This window comes from Genypterus blacodes, unplaced genomic scaffold (genome assembly GCF_046128005.1).
Source record: "Genypterus blacodes isolate CSIRO-AG114 ecotype Tasmania unplaced genomic scaffold, CSIRO-AGI_Gbla_v1 ptg000029l_1, whole genome shotgun sequence".
Lineage (NCBI taxonomy): Eukaryota > Metazoa > Chordata > Actinopteri > Ophidiiformes > Ophidiidae > Genypterus > Genypterus blacodes.
In genome coordinates this window covers 2,449,795-2,473,190 of record NW_027466842.1, presented here as the reverse complement: position 1 = coordinate 2,473,190, position 23,396 = coordinate 2,449,795, and the positions used below count along the sequence as shown (strand labels likewise).

Sequence of the window (23,396 nt, the reverse complement as noted above, 5' to 3'; positions counted from 1 at the left end):
GATGTGTGTGTTCAGGGTGGCACATTCCATAAGAAGCGAGTTGACCCCATTTCAGCTTCTAACAGAGCCACCTCGTATCTGAATAGCTCAAAAAGTTGGCGTGGTCGACAAAATTTGAGCCTCTAGACAAATGTGTGTGCACAGCAGGTCAAATGTGAATTTTGTTTTGTGTTTATGAATAATGGTAACATTATATGCAGTTCAGACACAGTTCTGCCTGTCATTATCTTTTTCATTCTGAGGAATCTTTTTGGCGTTATTGGACAAGAGCAAGAAATTGTGTCTAATCTGCACAAAGAACAGCAACAGATCCCCTACAAAACATGCCAAGCGCTTTGATTTCACTCAGGGCTTTGTTACATCAAACCTCATCGCATGTTAACCCTTTTCTCTGCATGGAGAATCATCATGAATGGTGAGCTTATTTGCTTGATTTTGCACATTTTTGTCAGGATAACTTTGTGGACTGCTATTCATCTTCCCCTTTAAACATATCAAGGCACATAATCCAACTGGTATTCCACAACAGACAACACAGAAGTGTAGAAGCCTTTTGGATGAGAGGTGAAACATCTTCAAGTCTTTACCAGCAAGTCCTTTTGCCTTCGATTTTCTTTCATTGGACACATCAAACACAGATTTTTCAATGAATGATAGCTTTGAATATGAATTACTATTACGAATTCTGAATCTGGCTGTCAAGTTTTCCATTTTGTACCTTTCATTTTAATTGTGCATTACCAAATGATAGTAGTGGGAGACAGGAACGAGGGTATAGGTTATAGGTAATGTAGCACTGAGCTCAATGGGATGGGATGGAGTATCATAGGGAGGATGTTGTGTGGCGTAGAAACAACAAAATGGCGCCTTTAGCAAGAGGAGCTGGGGGAGGTGGATGTCCTGAAATACATTGATAAAAACGATGCACACAACATCTATTGTGAAAGTTTTTAGGTTATATTGTTATATTTGGCATTGCCCTTTACCCCACTTCCAACGATGTCAAACTGTTCCGGTTGTTGAGAAAAAAAAAGTGTATGTATTAGGACACCCATTGTGAACGTTTGCCAGTTATATTTCAATATTCTGCAAATCGGAAGAAAGAGGTTGTTTTTGATTCAATCTGCAAATTGATATGTACCATCGCTCTTTTGTTGGGAAGGGGTGACTCAGCAAACACTACCATTATCTCATGATCTCAACCTCGTTGTCATTTTTCAAAGTAAATTACCAAAAGCAATTTTTCACGAGCTGCATTTTCTTTAGCTTCTTACGATGAACCACAGTTGATGTGACTGATGAGACAGAAACCATCCTGAACACTGGTCACTCATCTGTACCTGAAGTGCCTCATGGTCTACGAATGCAACCACTGTTTAGCAGCACTGAAAGGTTTAGAAAAGGCCGATATCAGTCTCACCGTTAAACTTTTGACACCGTGCAAATTGTGATAAACTAAATCAGATTGTTCTTTACATGCTTGAAGGGGGGAGAGAAAATGAACAACAACAAACACGTTCCATTATGGGGACATTTGGGAAATATGATCTCTGCTGGATTCTCAGTTACCACTCAGGCACAATCGCATTGGGACATCTAGAGCAAACCGGTCAGCCCCCACCTGCGCTTCCCTTATAAAAGCCGCCACCGCCTCCTCTCTGCAGTTTTCCTCGACTGACATCAACACTCTGCGTTTCCACAATGATCTTCGGTTCTCTCCTGCCAGTACTTGGGGCCTTTGGTAAAGAAACTCTAATTCAAAGTTCAAATATTCTGCTAGGATTCCTCTGTTAGGTACCAGGGCTGATGCTCCAAAGCAGCATGTGTAGTAATAACCCCCCCTTGGATTCCACAGCAATGGTGAGGTGGTGCGTGAAGTCGCCTGAAGAGCTCATGAAATGTGAAGACATGGAAGTGTTCGTCTGCGTTCTGAAGTCAAACACCTTGGAGTGCCTCAGGGCAATTAAGGTGAGGAGACCACACAAGCGTGCTCAATTTATAGCGCAATGTGTCTTTTAACCCCGAGGTGGCGGTAGCGGTCTGTCGGCCCAGCAAACGCCACAATCCTCTCAACTCAGATTGACTCAAGGTAATGTCAAAATATAAATGACCGATTGCAAAACCACGTTCTCCAAACCAAAGGTAACGTATCTGGATTAAGGTAACGACATGACCTGTGTTCTGGCGCCACCCTCAGGCCACAATTACATGCATGCCCCCTGTATTAAGGAGTAGAAGGGAATTGCGTTTAAGTCATGTTTTGCTGGCATTGTTTTAGTATTGGGACATATTCTAAACCATTGATAATCTGATTGTCAATATATCAATTCTTTATACATCCATAAATGAGCCATGGGCAGTCATGAGATATGATGGCACTGGTTGTTAACGTGGGCTCTTGTTCTCCAACAGGATGGTGAAGCAGATGCCATCACTTTGGATGGAGGAGAAATCTACACAGCTGGACTGGACTACAATCTGCAGCCTATTCTTGCTGAGAACTACGGCAATGGTATGTTTGCGACTCATTTGTGTCTGCCTACGCAGTCAAGGGGACAGATTCATCCTGTAATGAGTCAAAAATGGAACAAGCTGAATGATCATTTGTGTTTTTAGGTCATTATATATTTATCCTTTTTGTTCCTTATTACACGTTTGCATACGATCAGGTTCAGACACTTGTTACTACGCTATTGCTGTGGCAAAGAATGGCACTGAGTTTGGCATCAAAGACCTCAGAGGGAAGAGATCCTGCCACACTGGATTGGGGAAATCTGCAGGCTGGAACATTCCTATTGGAACACTGCTGGCCTTGGGTCTAATTGATTGGAGTGGCAACGGAGGAAGACCTTTGGAAGACGGTGAGCTAATTGCTTAATACAATTCTCAAAGCAAAAATAAACAGCTTTTGCAATTGGTCTTGGTTTTAAAAAGCAAATCTGACATTTTTGCTTTACGGCTGGTTTTACAGCGGTGAGTGAGTTCTTCTCGGCAAGCTGCGTCCCAGGAGCAACAAACGGTTCTAATCTATGTAGTCAATGCAAGGGAGACTGCTCCAAATCCCAGAAGGAGCCTTACTACGGCTACAGCGGAGCCCTCAAGTCAGTATCACCATTTCTTTGCCTTAGCAGATTTTGTTGCAAGCATTGATGAACCTTTGTTTTGGATGACCTGATAGGTGTCTGGCCCACGACGCAGGAGATGTGGCTTTCATCAAGCACCTCACTATTCCTGGTCAGTATCACAAGATTATTTATAGTATATGAAAATCTATTGGCTCATACCTCAATCTCTTCAGCCAAGCAGTTAAACACATTCTACAAATCTGTTTTATGATACTGTAAATAACATTTATTTGTTCATTTGCTGCTGATTTACTATTGTTATGATTATGCACTACAACTCACTGTTGGTTATTGCAAATGTTGTGATATTGCCACATGCTTATAACCCAAATAATTCTTAATACTTTACTTGGTTCATGAAGTATTAATGTTGGTGTTTTGGAAGATTAGAAAAAAATTGAATTTCAAGGTCACCAGTTGCTTGAGTAGGTGCTAGGTATGAATCTGAGTGAATGCATGCGTATCAAGTGCTAAAATCAATGTGGTCAAAGGAAAAGAAGACGATTTAGATAACTACTGTACCCTACTTTCAGATGCTGAAAAAAGCAAATATGAGTTGCTGTGCAAGGACGGAACAAGGCAACCAATTGATAACTACAGGGACTGCCACTTGGCCAAGGTACCGGCTCATGCAGTCGTCACACGCAAGGACCAACGTCTGTCTCAATTAATCTACTCAAGCCTCAAGTTAGTCCAGGTAAACTCAGCCTGTCCACCTACATGCTACCCTTGCTTGCTGTTTACACAGCACAACAAGTGGCATAATTGACTGTTAATTGTGTCTTTGGTGTATCCTCAGAACATTCCCCTCTTCTCATCCAGCAACTATACTGATAAAGATCTGATGTTCAAGGATGATACAGTAGAGCTGGTTCAGATACCCAATAACACAGACTCCTTCCTGTATTTGGGAGCTGAATACACAAGCATCATCCATTCCCTGAAGAAAAGTAATTCTTGGTTTATATACTGTATATATTAGTGTAATCTTCTCTTTCATGTTTGTCTTATGGTTGTAATCATCTTTTCAGACCAGAGCAGTCAAGCAGCTTCAAGTGCCATTAGATGGTGTGCTGTGGGTGATGCTGAGCTGACTAAATGTGATACATGGAGCGAGCAAAGTATGGAGGCTAATCGAACAATGATTGAATGCCAGTCCGCCCCCACAGTGGATGACTGTCTGATGAAAATCTTGGTAAAGCACAGTTTTATATACATGTGGGAATCCTAGACGAGCTTGAAAGTCTCTGTTCTCACTATTCTGCTGCTGTTTCTAGCGTAATGAGGCTGATGCAATGGCAGTGGATGGAGGAGAGGTGTACACAGCTGGAAAGTGTGGTCTGGTCCCTGCTATGGTGGAGCAGTATGATGCAGGTTAGGACTTAGAAGGCAATTGCACACATTCCCCTTATTTTGGTGTTTCTTACAACATTTGTCTGTCTGCCTCTCTCCACAGCAAAGTGCAACCAGTCTGGAGGTAAACAACTGCTAGATGCAGCAGAGCTAAGTGAAAGAAAACAACCAAATATTACAATGCTGATATCAGTAATGCACTTGATCGGTGGTGTGACAGACCTTCAGTATAAATATTAAATGTCACACATTTGGTCTCACAACTGCCAAATATGTATCGGTTATAGTTAATCGACAGGTTTAATTTCATTGAGAAATTTTATGTTAAATTAGAATAATTGATGAATAACTGATGTTATCCAGCTGTTGACCTTTAAGACTCAAGTACACTTTTTTTGCTACATATATTACATTTCCGGTTCCCAGAACCTGAAGCTATATCTAGGCTCAGCATTGTGTAATTGTGTTGTGATATGCACTTTGACTCATTCCCGCTTCAGCCTCAGCTTCCTCTTACTATGCTGTTGCGGTGGTAAAGACGAGCTCTGGTTTGACCTGGAACAAGCTGAAAGGCAAGAGGTCTTGTCACACTGGCGTTGGCAGAACTGCTGGTTGGAACATCCCCATGGGTGAAATCTACCAAACAACCAAGAACTGCAACTTCAGTAAGCAAGCACACAACTGATGTAAAGCTCATCTTGCATACTTTGGACTGTAGTGTACCACCAGCTGTGTCTCCTCCTCTCCTTAGGTACCTATTTCCCTTCTGGCTGTGCCCCTGGATCAGATCCTGCCTCTTCATTCTGTCGTAATTGTGCTGGCAGTGGTGGAGGTTTGGAAGATACAAACAAGTGCAACCCAAATGACACCGAGCAGTACAACGGCTATGCGGGAGCCTTTAGGTGGGGAACACTGGCACAGTTAATGTCTGCACAATAGTTATGTGTTTATTTTAACCAAACATAGTTGAAAATGTTATTGTATATTGCATATTATGCATAGTATGTGTGTTTACAAGCATCAGAAAACATTCATGACGGAGAATTTGTTGACCTTTATTTAAACGTGTTACCTTGGAGTTTATATTTGGATCACAGATTGCATATTACATGTTCATATGCTGTATAATATTCTAGATGCCTGGTTGAGGATGCTGGTGACGTTGCCTTCATCAAACACACAATTGTTCCAGAAAACACTGATGGTAAAACTGCTGCTCTAACCCTTTTCATCTTCCCAACTGGCATATTTTAACTATGACTCGTTTGTTTTGTTTTCCATTAAACTACAATGTTTTCTTTTCACTCTTCTCTCCTCTTCCATCAAAGGTAATGGTCCAGCTTGGGCTGAGGATTTGAAATCTAGGAACTACTCACTGGTCTGCCCCAGTCAGGGAAATTCTACTGTTTCAATCGACAATTATGAATCATGCAACCTGGCTATCGCACCTGCACACGCTGTGGTGACACGCCCGGAAAAGCACGCAGATGTGGTCCGTGTTCTCATGAACCAACAGGTCAGCGTCATCTGATAATGCATATAACATTGCAAAATTTGGTTTGTTGTTGGATGAAATTGCCATCTACTGGCCCAAATGGTCCTGCAAAATCCTGCAGTGGCTTATGGAGTTCATTTGTTCCACCGGGCCAAATCCCTTGATTGATGACTGGGATAAGGATGCATGTATAGATAATGGGTCATATCTAAAAATCATAAATCTTACATGCGTTATGTTCATTTTTAAAGGCCAGATTTGGTGTCGGTAGCACTGTGGAATTCGATCTGTTCAGTTCACCCTCTGGAAAGAATCTCCTCTTCAAGGACTCCACTCGCTGTCTCCAGGAGATTACAGCTGGACAAACCTATGATGAGTTCTTGGGATCTGGTTACATGGATGCCATGAATACACTCAGGCAGTGCAGTGAAACTACTCCAGGTTTGTACCACAATGGCTTCAGTGAACAGGATCAAAATTCAATGGCATGCCACATTTATAAATGTCCTTGCACTCTGTCGTCTCTCCAATAGATCTGGAGAAATCTTGCACTTTCCATTCCTGCCAGCAAAAAAAGTAGAGGGGACCACCGAGCTCAGTCGGCCCTAAGTGATCCCTGCACCATACCCACACTGCACGCAAAAATGATTTTGTTTCTGATTTTCTGTAGAGACCTGTGAGTGTGATAAATTGCACTCCATCTCCACTTCAAAATCAACTAAATGATCAGCCACATGCCCATGTTGTTAACTCTTTTTCCCTGCTTTCTCCAATAAAAATTCTGATTGCAGATTATGGTTTTGATTATTTTTGAGCGATACTGTTTGTTTGTTACCAATATTACTCCCCATCGCCAAAACATCGGATAAAAGATCGACAACTGTTCACATCATTTCACAGTAGTCTGAATACTTAGGTCTCTGCTGACAACCTAATCCCCTTTTGTACTCAACATTTTTGCCAGTAAGGTATTAATGATACCAACTCCCATACCAACCGATACACAGAATTCATTGGAGACCAAAATATCACTTATTGATGATGAGGCAGATGAAAGAAAAACGTTTATCTCTCAGAACTAATGTTAAATTTCAGATTATATTTTCAAGCTCTTTCGATAAGTCAGGTAAAGTGAGAAATGATACAGGGAATTAGTTTATAAATGTCCTGTTTAAGTACAAAAGCATCTGTCTGCCCTACCAACATGCAGTCTCACAATCCACAGCTCCAAAAGTCTAATGAGAACATTGACAGGTGTCATATGATCTTACAAGTATGATTTCACAGATGAGATCTAACTGACCCGTATGGCGTATGGCCTAATTTAGCATTTTCATCTTAAATCAGGGTTTTCATGTTGACTCTGAGGACTGATAAGGGTTGTAATGGTCATATGGAGCAACAGTCAGAGGTGAAGACTCTGATTTGCAGCTGTACAAACAGATGAGGACACTGACTCATTTCACCCCACTGGCTTTGTGGATACTACTTACAGGGCATTCCTTGACCTCTTCCTTTGTGTAACAGACGGGAGGAGGGTGATGGGTAATGTGCTGTTTAAAAAAACCCAGTGCTAAAGGAAGAAGCTCTTTCTGAAGTCAAACAATATAGAATTGTAAAAAGAAAAGCTTAATGTAGGTTGGTGTGGTGTTGTCTATCATTTCATTTGTAATCATATACAATCAGTGGTCAGTTTATTAAAAGCTGTGAAGTAATGATAATTCACTGATGTGTTTGCAGGGCTGCACGTTGCATAAGAAGGGTGTTGACCCCATTTTAGCTTGTTCTCGGAATGCAGTCAATGAAAGTTAATGTATGATCACAGAATTGCCGGATAACTGCAGAGCTATGAGTTTAATGGGTACACCGGTAGTGTAGTCTGTGTTCAGACACAGAATGCCTTTGATTACTTTTATTATTTTTTAGATAATTTATAGGTACGGCTCATATGTTACCGTGCAACTGCAGCCCCGTTGTGTCTGTTCTGCGCAAAGAACAGCAACAATCCCTGCTGAGAAGAAAACACTTCAAAATATTGTGCTTCGCGTTCTTTCTCCCACACAGAGCTTAGGAACAACATCATCTGGTATTAACTGTGTGATTTGGGAGGATAATCATTGACGATAAGCTTATATTCCTTGATATTGGACGGTCAGGATAACTTTGTGAAGTGCAGTCTGTGCCAAAAATAAAGATTGACAATTTGATGGAAGAGAGTAAAAATGTCGACTCATATCAATAGGAAAATATGAGAATAGAAGCATAGACAACTTGTGGCCTAAGGACAACATTGTGTCATTGGCTATATTACCAGCTTTCGATTTTGTAGATACTTTTTCAGAATAGCAGTACACATGTAAAGACGATAAACAGATAATGGAGAAGTTAGCAAATAGGGCATGTAAGGGAGGATTTATCTTTTGGGACTGTGACAATAATAAAGATTGACTCTTGTCAGGGTCAAACTACGGTTGAGGTTTTGTCTGTAATGACAAAATGGAATGTTTGCTTGTTGCGCAACTGATCAGCATTACCTAAGTGCATTTGGCTTTACTCTTTCACAGTTTTATTTACTAAGATGAGATACGTTCATTGAGTTACAGGTTACTAAGAATTTCAAGGTGTGTTGGTTAGTGAATCGCAAACTTTACCACCAAAGTAAGTATCACTTCTAAGCAATCCGATACTGTATATATACACGTGGTCAACGAGGTCAGCAATTATATTATTTTAAGTACTCACACAAAGCACCTGCTATTAATATTATCAGTGACAAGGAACTGCAGATAAAACATTCCATTCAATCACTGCATGACTTGACCCACAGCTGATGAACTCCCTACATGACTCCCACCTCTGTGAACATTGCATAAAGGTCAAACTGCCTGCCTGTATCTTTTGTCTATATCTCCCAGCTACTCGTGCTATTTTTAAGTGAATTCTTATTCCTTCTCAGAAATAAACAACATCTTTATTCATCATCAGATGAATCATTTCTGTGACAGACCTTTGTTAACCATACAATGATGGAAAATCCAACTCCCCCTCAAAGCAAATATTTATTTTTTTATGAGGGATTGGGTAAAATGGGTAATTCCACTTAAATACAGCAGGTGCCTATCAGCAACTGCATTTCAGCGGGTGAAATATAAATGTATTTCTCACTGTATTTCAAGTTGAACCCCATGAATTTCATTTATGGTTTTATTTACTTTTATAATCCTTAATTTGATGTATTCGTGCTCTTTGTTGAAGCATTATTTACTCCCTTGCAAGTCCAATTGCAACTAATTTATAAGAAGTCTGGACAATGGGAGTACAGAGAGCTACAGAAACACAACATGACACACCAGAAAAGACACAATGAAGCAGGAAATGCAACACACTATATTGTTATTTTTATCATTATTGACAGTTATAAAATAAAATGACTGCCCGTGTTTCCACAATACAAATATGAACATCCATTGTGAAAGTTTGCAATTTGAATATTTGGCAAATGAGAAGAAAGTGTTGTTGGTCAATCTGAAAATCAACATGTGCCTTAGCTCTTGTGCTCTTGTGTTGGGTAATGTTGACTCAGCAAACACTACTGCTATGTGGATCTTAACCCGACTGTCATTTTTCAAAGTAAAATACCAAAAGCTGCCTTTTCTTTAGCCTTGCAATGAACTGCAGTTGATGTGACTGATGTGACAGATACCTGAAGTGCCTCATGGTCTACAAATGCAACCTCTGTTTAGCAGCACTGAAAGGTTTAACAAAGGCTGATATGATTCTTGACATCAAACTTTCAAAAATACTTGGAGGACATGGTACATGGAAAGTATAAGTTTGCCTAATTAATTAAGCGATTCTCATCTGAAGTCACACCAACACCAACAGCTTTTGACCTAAGAGATAAATCAACAAACCCTGACTTACAGTAGTTTCCGTCGGGATAACTTTTATCTTATCTTATCTGAAGGGAGGTGTTCATTTATATATCAGAAATTTTAGTAGAAAAGTCTAACATGTTAATTCAATTAAACGTATCCATTTTTGGATAATGTGAGTGAGAGTGTCATTGCTGCAAGGTTATATTTCCCAATACAAAACAACTTGATACATACAAAAATGTTCACGATCTGGAAACAGGACAGAATAAAACGGATACAACCTGTCCTTGATCACTGTACAAATTTTGATAAACACAAACTGTTCTTTACAAGCCGGGGGTGGCATATAAAAGCCAAATGCACTGAAAAAGTAAAACTGCAGAGATAAATGTATATCTGCTCTTGTGTAATATTAGATAGCTACTGTATGCATGATCAAAACAAAACAATATTAAACAATATTAAATAAAATAAAGTTGTTCAGGAAAAGAGCTTGTAAGTTTCCATTATGAGGAAATTTGGGAAACTTTCTTTCTGCAGGAATCGGAGATACTGCTCACGCACAATCGCGTGGGGAAATCGAGCAAACCGGTCAGCCCAACGCCCCGCCACCACCCACCTCACCCCCACCCCCACCCCTTCATGGCCCCTATAAAATCCGCCACTGCCTCTGTACAGTCTGCTCTGCTGTCAAGGAGATTCTGTGGTCGAAAAATGATGCTTCTTGTCCTGCTGTCGCTGATCGGGAGCCTTGGTAAAGATACACAAATTCAAATTCTGCTCGTATTCCTCTGTTAGTAGGAATGTAAAGTAGTAACATTCCCCCTGGATCCACAGGAACGGTGGTTGGAGTCCCCCCCAACCAGGTGAAGTGGTGCGTCAAGTCGGCTGCAGAGTTAAGAAAATGTGTGGATCTGACGAATGTCGCTCCGGGGTTCTCTTGCGTTGAAAGGACAGGCACCTTGGAATGTATCACGGCAATTAAGGTGAGGAAAACACTCCCAATTTAAAAACACATTGGCGCAATTCATTCTTTCAGCCCCTGGGTGGCGGTAACGCTACCTAGAGTGTTCATACAAGGTGTATACAAGGGCATACAAGGTGTTCATCGTTCCTAGAGGAGGAATTGTGTGCAATTCTGTAGAGTACCAGTTTTGATTCCTCCGTTAACACATTTCTTTAGGCTTGTTCGGCTTTGGAGGGGGTATGCACGCTAATGGATACCCTATGTGAGAAGACATTGTTGAATTCCCGTGCTATTGATTGCATTTCCTGGCCTTTAAGCACCCCTAAGCTCAGATAGTCAACAGGCAATGTTGAAATGTGCAGCACCAATTGCAAAAATCAGGTTTCCTCCCACAAAGGTTATGGACCTTTTGGCTATAGGTAACTATATAATCTGTCTTCTGGCGCCACCTTCAGGCCAAATGTATATATGTTTGCCCCCTAGTACTAATACTCTATCTATCTATCTATCTATCTATCTATCTATCTATCTATCTATCTATCTATCTATCTATCTATCTCCTTAAATGAGCTGAGGGAGTCGTGGGATATGATGGCACTGGTTGGTAACTTGGGGTCTTGTTCTCCAACAGGCTGGTGAAGCAGATGCCATCACTTTGGATGGAGGAGATGTTTACACTGCTGGACTGATCAACTACAATCTGCAGCCAATTCTTGCAGAGGACTATGGCGTTGGTATGTTTGTGACTCATTTGTCTCTTGATGCCGTAAAAGGGACGGGTTCATCCTCTAATGCTTGAAAAAATGTGTATATGATCAGGTTCAGAAACTTGCTACTACGCTATTGCTGTGGCAAAGAAGGGCACTGGCTTTGGCCTCAAAGACCTCAGAGGCAAGAGATCCTGCCACACTGGATTGGGGAAATCTGCAGGCTGGAACATTCCCATCGGAACACTGCTGGCCATGGATGCAATTCTGTGGGGAGGCGTTGAAGAAAAACCTTTGGAAGAGGGTGAGCTAAATGCTTAATAGCACAAATAAATTGCTTTTGTTATTGGTCTTGCTTGACATTTTTGCTATACGGTTTGGTTTTGCAGCTGTAAGTGAGTTCTTCTCTGCAAGCTGCGTCCCAGGAGCAACAAGGACTTCCAATCTGTGCAGGCAATGCAGCGGAGACTGCTCCAGATCCCACAGTGAGCCTTACTATGGCTACAGCGGAGCCCTCCAGTCAGTATTACTATTTCTTTTACTGTGAACTTTGATGACCTTTATCATGCTCTACACACTGCCATTCTGAATAAGATGCCCTGTCACGTTTCTCCCTGTTGGCATATGACCTTGTTCCTTCTGATGCTTTCTAGACCTTCAATGTAGTACTATCCTTAGTAGCTCACTATACAGTAGCCTTAGCAAATGTTCTTGCAAGTAATGATCAACCTTTGTTGTGGATGACCTGATAGGTGCCTGATCGACGGCGCAGGAGATGTGGCTTTCATCAACCACCTCACTATTCCTGGTCAGTATCACAAAATGATTTATAGGATATGAAAATCTATTGGCTCATAAAAAAACCCAAACAATTACATAATCACTGTACCCCGTTTTCAGTTGCTGAAAGGAGCAAATATGAGTTGCTGTGCAAGGACGGAACAAGGCAACCAATTGAGAACTACATGAACTGCCACCTGGCCAAGGTACCGGCTCATGCGGTCGTCACACGCAAGGACGACCAGCTGGCTGAGTTGATCCGCACCAGCCTCACCGCAGTCAAGGTAAGTGCAGCCTGTCCACTTACATGCTTGTGCTTAATTTCACGCTTGTTGTTTACACAGCACAACAAGTGGCATTATTGGCTGTTGTGTTGTGAATCCTCAGGGCTTCAACCTCTTCTCATCCAGCAACTATGCACCCAATAAAGACCTGATGTTCAAGGACTCAGCTGAAGCCCTGGTGAAGGTACCCCAAAACACAGATGCCTTCCTGTATTTGGGAGCGGAGTACACATCTATCATCCATTCCCTGAGGAGAGGTAATTCTAGATGTGTGTCTATATATCTGTGTGTGTGTGTGTGTGTATACTGTATGTGTAATCATCTGTTTTTATGGTTGTAATCATCGTTCCAGAGCAAAGCCCAGCAGCTTCAACTGCCATTAGATGGTGTGCTGTGGGTCAGGCTGAGACGAACAAATGTGATACATGGAGCATCAATAGTGTGGGGGATGATGGAACAATGATTGAATGCCTCAGTGCCCCCACAGTGGAAGACTGTCTGAAGAAAATCTTGGTAAAGCACAGTTTTTATTTATCTTTTAAGGGACTCTAAAACAAGCTTAAAAGTATCTGTTCTCATTATTCTGCTGCTGTTTCTAGCGTAAAGAGGCTGATGCAATGACAGTTGATGGAGGAGAGGTGTACACAGCTGGAAAGTGTGGTCTGGTCCCTGCTATGGTGGAGCAGTATGATGCCGGTTTGGGACTTAGAAGACAGAGGAATTTCACACATTCACCTTATTTTGGTGTTTCTTTTCAACATTTGTCTGTCTGACTCTCTCCACAGCAAAGTGCGGCCAGTCTGACGGTAAATACCTGCTAGTGTTTCCATTTTTTCTCTAACAGTGGTGTGACAGACCTTTAGTGTAGATGAAATGGTATCTTTTGTGCATGACGAAGTACAATGTATTAATTTTCAGCAAATTAGGACATCAAGTTACACATTTGGTCTTACAAATGCTATAGTAAACATGTATCAGTCATGGTTAATGGATAAAGAATTTCCTGTTATCCAGCTGTTATTTGGCCTTTAAGACCAACGTTCACCCTTTTTGCTACATATATTACATTTCCGGTTCCCAGAACCTGAAGCTATATCTAGGCTCAGCATTGTGTAATTGTGTTGTGATATGCACTTTGACTCATTCCCGCTTCAGCCTCAGCTTCCTCTTACTATGCTGTTGCGGTGGTAAAGACGACCTCTGGTTTGACCTGGAACAAGCTGAAAGGCAAGAGGTCTTGTCACACTGGCGTTGGCAGAACTGCTGGTTGGAACATCCCCATGGGTGAAATCTACCAAACAACCAAGAACTGCAACTTCAGTAAGCAAGCACACAACTGATGTAAAGCTAATCTTGCATACTTTGGACTGTAGTGTACCACCATCTGTGTCTCCTCCTCTCCTTAGGTACCTATTTCCCTTCTGGCTGTGCCCCTGGATCAGATCCTGCCTCTTCATTCTGTCGTAATTGTGCTGGCAGTGGCAAATCTGTTGGAGACGAAGACAAGTGCCAGGCAAATTCCGCGGAGCAGTACTACGGCTATGCGGGAGCCTTTAGGTGGGGAACACTGGCACAGTTAATGTCTAGATACTTTTTTTTTTTTTTTTTTTTCATATGTATTGGAACCAATTTGTATCTTGTGTTTACATGCATCAGAAAACATTCATGATGTAGAATTAGTTGATATTTGTTTGAATGCATTACCTTTTTTGCGTTTGGATCACAGATTGCATAACTTATGCTAATGTATAATATTCTAGATGCCTGGTTGCTGATGCTGGTGATGTTGCCTTCATCAAACACACAATTGTTCCAGAAAACACTGGTGGTAAAACTGCTGCTCTAACCCTTTTCATCTTCTCAATTGGCATATTTTAACTATGACTCGTTTGTTTTGTTTTCCATTAAACTACAATGTTTTCTTTTCACTCTTCTCTCCTCTTCCATCAAAGGTAATGGTCCAGATTGGGCTCAGGGTTTGAGCCGTGGGGACTTCTCACTGGTCTGCCCCAGTCAGCCTCATGCTACTGTTTCAATTGACAATTATGAATCATGCAACCTGGCTCTTGTGCCTGCACACGCTGTGGTGACACGCCCGGAAAAGCACACAGATGTGGTCCGTGTTCTCATGAACCAACAGGTCAGTGAGGGTTTTGTTTTTTTGGATGATATTGCTCTAGCAACTATCAACTGTGAACCACTGTTTCTGAATATGGGAGCATAACTATCAGGGCACTGTGCCAAATCTGTAATATGACTATGACATGGATGCAAAAAATAAATGAATTCTGAAATGTTTTTTTGTTTTTTTTTTAAACAGACTAGGTTTGGTTGCAGTAGCACTGGGGATTTCAAAATGTTCAGTTCAACCAATGGAAGGAATCTCCTCTTCAAGGACTCCACTCGCTGTCTCAAGGAGATTACAGCTGGACAGACCTATCAGCAGTTCTTGGGATCTGGTTACATGAATGCCATGAGTTCACTCAGGCATTGCAATGATAATACTCCAGGTCTGTATATTCAATGGCATGTCAACTTGTAAATAACCAACTAACTTAAAAATGTTCTTGCTGACTGTAGCCTGCATCTTTCTTTCTTTCCAATAGCTCTGGAGAAATCTTGCACTTTCCATTCCTGCCAGCAAAAAAACTAGAGGGGACCACCGAAGTGGCAGCGCCTCAGTTGGCCCTCAGTGATTCCTGCACCCTACCCATACTGCACTCAAAAATTGTGTTTGTTTTGTTTCTGATATTTCTGTAGAAAGGTGTGTGTGTTTGATACATTGCACTATCTCCACTTCAAAATCATCTATGTGATCAGCCACATTTGTCAACTCTTTCCTACAGTTCTCTCCAATAAAATTATCTTGACAGAAATAGTTTCATTTCTACTATTCAGCTCTGCCAAGGAGGTCACGTTTTCACTTTTCAAGATTAACAAACTGATTAACTGACTGACAGCCCTGAAACAAATCAATTCCATGGCCAAGAGGGTAAAAAACATCCATAGATGAATTTCAAAAGATTTCTTATGGAGGGTGGCCATTTTGGGCGATCTTCTTGTAATGCAAATATTTATCCACTTATTGACTATCAATGGGTGCAAGTTGGGCCTCAAAGACTTGGATTTGACGAACTTTTATTTATATATATATATATATATATATGAGCCAGTGACACATTAATAGAGTTGCTGTACAGTACCAAATGGGGTTAGATGCTACAGATACTTGCACAGCTGATTCAGTGGCAGTCATACAGTTTTGATATCATTCATGGTCTCAAACTTATCTATACAATCTAACAGCCATTTATTTATCTTTGGTCAGACAAATTTGTTTGGGCATGTTAATGTGCTTTGAGTGCCCTTCTAGTCTTATCTTGTAACTTTGAAACTTTTAAGACACTTCTTTCAATGCCATTCATTCTAGCTTTGCTTTCAAAATGTTTGTTAGGCAATGGGCTAATTTAGTAGATGAAATCCACGTGCATCAATCTGATTGATGAACCTTTGCAATATCAAAGTAAATAATCAAAGATATCTTGTCTGACTGCAGCATTGAAGTCACCTGCTAGATCTACAGCTACAGCAGGTGCCTATCAGCAACTGCATTTCAGCAGGTGAAATATAAATGTATTTCAAGTTGAACCCCATGAATTTCATTTATGGTTGTATTTACTTTTATAATCCTTAATTTGATATATTTATGCTCTTTGTTCAAGTCCAATTGCAACTCATTTATAAGAAGTCTGGACAATGGGAGTACAGAGAGCTACAGAAACACAACATGGCACATCAGAAAAGACACAATGAAGCAGGAAATGCAGCACACTATATTGTTATTTTTATTATTATTTGTCAGTTAATAGTTATAAAATAAAATGACTGCCCGTGTTTCCACAATACAAATATGAACATCCATTGTGAAAGTTTGCAATTTGAATATTTGGCAAATGAGAAGAAAGTGTTGTTGGTCAATCTGCAAATCAACATGTACCTTAGCTCTTGTGCTCTTGTGTTGGGTAATGTTGACTCAGCAAACACTACTGTTATGTGGATCTTGACCCGACTGCCATTTTTCAAAGTTAATGACCGAAAGCAGTTTTTCACAAGCTGCTTCTTATTTAGCCTTACAATGAATCACAGTTGATGTGACTGATGTGACAGATACCTGAAGTGTCTCATGGTCTACAAATGCAACCTCTGTTTAGCAGCACTGAAAGGTTTACAAAAAGGCTGATATGATTCTTGACATCAAACTTTCAAAGGCACTTGGAGGACATGGTACATGGAACTGTAAGTTTGCTTAATTATTTAAATGATTCTCATCTGAAGTCACACCAACTGCTAACATCTTTTGACCTAAGAGATAAATCTACAAACCCTGAGTTACAGTAGTTTCCTTCGGGATAACTTTAATCTTATTTTATCTTATCTTATCTTATCTGAAGGGAGTTGTTCATTTATATATCAGAAATTTTAGAAGAAAAGTCTAACATGTTAATTCAATTAAATGTATCAATTGTTGGATAATTTTATTCATCAGAGGGTCATTGCACCAAGGTTATATTTCCCAATACCAAACAACTTGATACATACAAATATGTTCAGGATCTGGAAACAGGACAGAATAAGAGAGATACTGCCTGTCCTTGATCATTGTGCAAATTTTGGGGGGGCATATAAAAGCCAAATGCACTGAAAAGGCACTGCAAAGATAAATGTATATCTGCTCTTGTGTAATATTGTATAGCTACTGTATGCATGATCAAAACAAAACAATATTGAACAATGTAAAATAAAACACATTTTTTCAGGAAAACAGCTTGTAAGTTTCCATTAAGAGGAAATTTGGGAAACTTTCTCTCTGCAGGATTCGGAGATACTGCTCACGCACAATCGCATTGGGAAATCGAGCAAACCGGTCAGTCCACTGACCGTTGGACTGACCCGTTGGACTGACTGGCGGGGCGCCAGCACCCACCTCACCCCCACCCCTTCATGGCCCCTATAAAATCCGCCACTGCCTCTGTACAGTCTGCTCTGCTGTCAAGGAGATTCTGTGGTCGAAAAATGATGCTTCTTGTCCTGCTGTCGCTGATCGGGAGCCTTGGTAAAGATACACAAATTCAAATTCTGCTCGTATTCCTCTGTTAGTAGGAATGTAAAGTAGTAACATTCCCCCTGGATCCACAGGAACGGTGGTTGGAGTCCCCCCCAACCAGGTGAAGTGGTGCGTCAAGTCGGCTGCAGAGTTAAGAAAATGTGTGGATCTGACGAATGCCGCTCCGGGGTTCTCTTGCGTTGAAAAGACAGGCACCTTGGAATGTATCACGGCAATTAAGGTGAGGAAGACACTCCCAATTTAAAAACACATTGGCGCAATTCATTCTTTTAGCCCCTGGGTGGCGGTAACGCTACCTAGAGTGTTCATACAAGGTGTATACAAGGGCATACAAGGTGTTCATCGTTCCTAGAGGATGAATTGTGTGCAATTCTGTAGAGTACCAGTTTTGATTTCTCCGTTAACACATTTCTTTAGGCTTGTTCGGATTTGGAGGGGGTATGCACGCAAATGGATACCCTGTGTGAGAAGACATTGTTGAATTCCCGTGCTATTGATTGCATTTCCTGGCCTACAAATCAGGTTCCCCCCACAAAGGTTATGGACCTTTTCGATATAGGTAACTATATAATCTGTCTTCTGGCGCCACCTTCAGGCTAAATGTAAATGTTTGCCCCCTAGAACTAAGGAGTAGTAAGAAAAGCATTTAAAAAAGCATTTAAGTCGTGTTTTAATGCTTTAATGCATGTGTTTTAATGCATTTTTTTTGTGTTAAACCATTAATTACCAAAGATTGGTCTGATTGACTTCCTGGTTTGTAAAATATGAATTCTGTACATATCCTTAAATGAGCTGAGGGAGTCGTGGGATATGATGGCACTGGTTGGTAACTTGGGGTCTTGTTCTCCAACAGGCTGGTGAAGCAGATGCCATCACTTTGGATGGAGGAGATGTTTACACTGCTGGACTGTTCAACTACAATCTGCAGCCAATTCTTGCAGAGGACTATGGCGTTAGTATGTTTGTGACTCATTTGTCTGTTGATGCCGTAAAAGGGACGGGTTCACCCTCTAATGCTTGAAAAAATGTGTATATGATCAGGTTCAGAAACTTGCTACTACGCTATTGCTGTGGCAAAGAAGGGCACTGGCTTTGGCCTCAAAGACCTCAGAGGCAAGAGATCCTGCCACACTGGATTGGGGAAATCTGCAGGCTGGAACATTCCCATCGGAACACTGCTGGCCATGGATGCAATTCCGTGGGGAAGCGTTGAAGAAAAACCTTTGGAAGAGGGTGAGCTAAATGCTTAATAGCACAAATAAATTGCTTTTGTTATTGGTCTTGCTTGACATTTTTGCTATACGGTTTGGTTTTGCAGCTGTAAGTGAGTTCTTCTCTGCAAGCTGCGTCCCAGGAGCAACAAGGACTTCCAATCTGTGCAGGCAATGCAGCGGAGACTGCTCCAGATCCCACAGTGAGCCTTACTATGGCTACAGCGGAGCCCTCCAGTCAGTATTACTATTTCTTTTACTGTGAACTTTGATGACCTTTATCATGCTCTACACACTGACATTCTGAATAAGAAGCCCCGTCACATTTCTCCCTGTTGGCATATGACCTCGTTCCTTCTGATGCTTTCTGGAACCTCAATGTAGTACTACCATTTATAGTTCAATACAGAGTAGCCTTAGCAAATGTTCTTGCAAGTAATGATCAACCTTTGTTGTGGATGACCTGATTGGTGCCTGATCGACGACGCAGGAGATGTAGCTTTCATCAACCACCTCACTATTCCTGGTCAGTATCACAAGATGATTTATAGGATATGAAAATCTATTGGCTCATAAAAAAACCCAAACAATTACATAATCACTGTACCCCGATTTCAGATGCTGAAAGGAGCAAATATGAGTTGCTGTGCAAGGACGGAACAAGGCAACCAATTGAGAACTACATGAACTGCCACCTGGCCAAGGTACCGGCTGATGCGGTCGTCACACGCAAGGACGACCAGCTGGCTGAGTTGATCCTCATCAGCCTCACCGCAGTCAAGGTAAGTGCAGCCTGTCCACTTACATGCTTGTGCTTAATTTCACGCTTGTTGTTTACACAGCACAACAAGTGGCATTATTGGCTGTTGTGTTGTGAATCCTCAGGGCTTCAACCTCAATAGCATCAATAGTGTGGAGGATGATGGAACAATGATTGAATGCCAGAGTGCCCCCACAGTGGAAGACTGTCTGAAGAAAATCTTGGTAAAGCACAGTTTTTATTTATCTTTTAAGGGACTATAAAACAAGCTTAAAAGTATCTGTTCTCATTATTCTGCTGCTGTTTCTAGCGTAAAGAGGCTGATGACAGTGGATGGAGGAGAGGTGTACACAGCTGGAAAGTGTGGTCTGGTCCCTGCTATGGTGGAGCAGTATGATGCAGGTTTGGGACTTAGAAGACAGAGGAATTTCACACATTCACCTTATTTTGGTGTTTCTTTTCAACATTTGTCTGTCTGACTCTCTCCACAGCAAAGTGCGGCCAATCTGAAGGTAAATACCTGCTTGTGTTTCCATTTTTTCTCTAACAGTGGTGTGACAGACCTTTAGTGTAGATGAAATGGTATCTTTTGTGCATGACAAAGTGCAATGTATTCATTTTCAGCAAATTTAGACATCAAGTTACACATTTGGTCTTACAAATGCTATAGTATAAATGTATTAGTAATGTTTAATGGATGAAGAATTTCCTGTTATCCAGCTGTTATTTGGCCTTTAAGACCAACGTTCACCCTTTTTGCTACATATATTACAGTTCCTGTTACCTGAACCTGAAGCTATATCTAGGCTCAGCATTGTGTAATTGTGTTGTGATATGCACTTTGACTCTTCCCGCTTCAGCCTCAGCCTCCTCTTTCTATGCTGTTGCGGTGGTAAAGACGAGCTCTGGTTTGACCTGGAAGCTGAAAGGCAAGAGGTCTTGTCACACTGGCCTTGGCAGAACTGCTGGTTGGAACGTCCCCATGGGTGAAATCTACCAAACAACCAAGAACTGCAACTTCAGTTAGCAAGCACACAACTGATGTAAAGCTCATCTTGCGTACTTTGGACTGTAGTGTACCACCAGCTGTGTCCCCTCCTCTCCTTAGGTACCTATTTCCCTTCTGGCTGTGCCCCTGGATCAGATCCTGCCTCTTCATTCTGTCGTAATTGTGCTGGCAGTGGCAAATCTGTTGGAGACGAAGACAAGTGCCAGGCAAATGCCGCGGAGCAGTACTACGGCTATGTGGGAGCCTTTAGGTGCGGAACACTGGCACAGTTAATTTTTTTGAATATGTATTTGAACCAATTGAATGTTTACATTTGTATCTTTGTGTTAACATGCATCAGAAAACATTCATGATGTAGAATTAGTTGATATTTGTTTGAATGCATTACCTTTTTTGCGTTTGGATCCCAGATTGCATAACTTATGCAAATGTATAATATTCTAGATGCCTGGTTGAGGATGCTGGTGACGTTGCCTTCATCAGACACACAACTGTTCCAGAAAACACTGGTGGTAAAACTGCTGCTCTAACCCATTCCATCTTCTCAACTGGCATATTTCAACTATGACTCGGTTGTTTTGTTTTCCAGTAAACTACAATTTCTTTTCACTCTTCTCTCCTCTTCCATCAAAGGTAATGGTCCAGATTGGGCTCAGGGTTTGAGCCGTGGGGACTTCTCACTGGTCTGCCCCAGTCAGCCTGATGCTACTGTTTCAATTGACAATTATGAATCATGCAACCTGGCTCTTGTGCCTGCACATGCTGTGGTGACACGCCCGGAAAAGCACACAGATGTGGTCCGTGTTCTCATGAACCAACAGGTCAGTGAGGGTTTTGTTTTTTGGATGATATTGCTCCAGCAACTATCAACTGTGAACCACTGTTTCTGAATATGGGAGCATAACTATCAGGGCACTGTGCCAAATCCTTAATCTGACTATGACATGGATGCAAAAAAATAAATGAATTCTGAAATGTTTTTCTTTTTTTAAAAACAGGCTAGGTTTGGTTGCAGTAGCACTGGGGATTTCAAAATGTTCAGTTCAACCTCTGGAAAGAATCTCCTCTTCCACGACTCCACTCGCTGTCTCCAGCAGATTACAGCTGGACAGACCTATCAGCAGTTCTTGGGATCTGGTTACATGAATGCCATGAGTTCACTCAGGCAGTGCAATGATAATACTCCAGGTCTGTCCCGTTGTGGCTTCAGTGAACATGAACAGGACATACTGTATGCAATGGCATGTCAACTTGTAAATATCCAACTAACTTAAAAATGTTCTTGCTGACTGTGGCCTGCATCTTTCTTTCTTTCCAATAGCTCTGGAGAAATCTTGCACTTTCCATTCCTGCCAGCAAAAAAACTAGAGGTGACCACCGAAGTGGCAGCGCCTCAGTTGGCCCTCAGTGATTCCTTCACCCTACCCATACTGCACTCAAAAATTGTGTTTGTTTTGTTTCTGATATTTCTGTAGAAAGGTGTGTGTGTATGATACATTGCATGATCTCCACTTCAAAATCATCTATGTGATCAGCCACATTTGTCAACTCTTTCCTACAGTTATCTCCAATAAAATTCTCTTGTCAGAAATAGTTTCATTTCTACTATTCAGCTCTGCCAAGGAGGTCACGTTTTCACTTTTCAAGATTAACAAACTGATTAACTGACTGACAACTCTGAAACAAATCAATTCCATGGCCAAGAGGGTAAAGAAATCCATAGATGAATTTCAAAAGATTTCTTATGGAAGATGGCTATTTCGGGCGAACTTCTTGCAATTCAAATATTTATCCCATTATTGACTACCAATGGGTGCAAGTTGGGCCACAAAGACTTGGATTTGTTTAACTCCTATACATACATGAGCCAGTGACACATTAATAGAGTTGCTGTACTGTACCAAATGGGGTTAGATGCTACAGATACTTTTGTAACTGAGCTGTTGCCGATTCAGTGGCAGGCATACGGTTTTGATATCATTCATGGTTTCAAAGTCATCTATACAATCTAACAAATGCCATTTATCTTTGGTCAGACAAATTTGTTTGGGCATTGGTTAATGTGCTTTGAGGGCCCTTCTAGTCTTATCTTGTAACTTTGAAACTTTGTTTTAAGAGACATGCAATGCACTCTAGCTTTGCTTTCAAAACGGCATTGCTCAATGTTTCTTAGGCAATGGGCTTATTTAGTCAATAAGTAAAAATTCATTGTGCATCAATCTGATAACTGAAGTTTCGCTATATCAAAGTAAATAATCAAAGATATCAGGTCTGACAGGCCGACTGCAGCATTGAAGTGACGTGCTAGATTTGGAATCGTTTAAGTCCATACAAGTTGACATAAATTCACTATCCAGTCAGCAACTTTCAATGTATTCACACAGACCGCTGAAATTAAGTCATTTAATTAGCAAACACGTATCTATAACTTGTATGAATGGGAGATCTTTATGTGGTCATAAGCCTTCAGAGACAGTTCCATTTATGTGATAGAATATCAAAGATCTATGTATAAAAATATTGTAAATATGATTGAGTCATGCTTAATTTATCAACATAGCGAAATCAGCCAAATAAACTTTACCCCGATTTTATAGAAAATGTGAGACGGTGAAAATGGAAACGGCCAGACGTTTGTGAGCCAGTAAACAACAAGAAGAAGAATAAGAATAAGCGCGTAATAATTGGATTATTAGGGGTTT

The 23,396-nt window shown here is 41.1% G+C and overlaps 3 protein-coding genes across 4 annotated transcripts; all 3 read left to right on the top strand.

The window, feature by feature from the left end:
* Positions 1-1,686: 1,686 nt before the first annotated feature.
* On the top strand, positions 1,687-6,568 carry LOC142994166 (serotransferrin-like). Its single transcript, XM_076144876.1, has 16 exons — positions 1,687-1,741; positions 1,856-1,968; positions 2,413-2,512; positions 2,670-2,861; positions 2,972-3,101; positions 3,179-3,234; positions 3,659-3,822; positions 3,925-4,075; positions 4,157-4,320; positions 4,403-4,499; positions 4,961-5,143; positions 5,230-5,380; positions 5,615-5,682; positions 5,807-5,994; positions 6,225-6,414; positions 6,507-6,568. The coding sequence occupies exons 1-16, from the start codon at positions 1,702-1,704 to the stop codon at positions 6,551-6,553; spliced, it is 2,034 nt and encodes a 677-aa protein (XP_076000991.1). The 5' UTR covers positions 1,687-1,701; the 3' UTR covers positions 6,554-6,568.
* A 3,926-nt stretch (positions 6,569-10,494) lies between these two features.
* LOC142994164 (serotransferrin-like) lies at positions 10,495-22,285 on the top strand. Of its 2 annotated transcripts, none has more exons than XM_076144872.1 (17): positions 10,495-10,605; positions 10,689-10,837; positions 11,450-11,552; positions 11,638-11,829; positions 11,915-12,044; positions 12,278-12,333; positions 12,426-12,589; positions 12,693-12,846; positions 12,942-13,102; positions 13,189-13,285; positions 13,375-13,395; positions 13,745-13,909; positions 13,996-14,146; positions 21,139-21,206; positions 21,328-21,515; positions 21,693-21,882; positions 22,016-22,285. In XM_076144872.1, exons 1-17 carry the CDS (start codon positions 10,566-10,568, stop codon positions 22,060-22,062), a joined length of 2,076 nt encoding a protein of 691 aa, XP_076000987.1. In that variant the 5' UTR covers positions 10,495-10,565; the 3' UTR covers positions 22,063-22,285. The 2 variants fall into 2 exon arrangements, with proteins under 2 accessions (XP_076000987.1, XP_076000988.1); XM_076144873.1 differs by lacking the exons at positions 21,139-21,206; positions 21,328-21,515; positions 21,693-21,882; positions 22,016-22,285 and adding exons at positions 14,350-14,417; positions 14,542-14,729; positions 14,910-15,099; positions 15,196-15,465.
* LOC142994061 (serotransferrin-like) lies at positions 17,592-20,712 on the top strand. Its single transcript, XM_076144732.1, is given in 12 exon segments — positions 17,592-17,702; positions 17,786-17,934; positions 18,568-18,670; positions 18,756-18,947; positions 19,033-19,164; positions 19,398-19,451; positions 19,544-19,707; positions 19,811-19,909; positions 19,996-20,009; positions 20,011-20,087; positions 20,177-20,197; positions 20,546-20,712. Coding segments are annotated over 12 exon segments (1,212 nt in total). The 5' UTR covers positions 17,592-17,662.
* Positions 22,286-23,396: the final 1,111 nt, after the last annotated feature.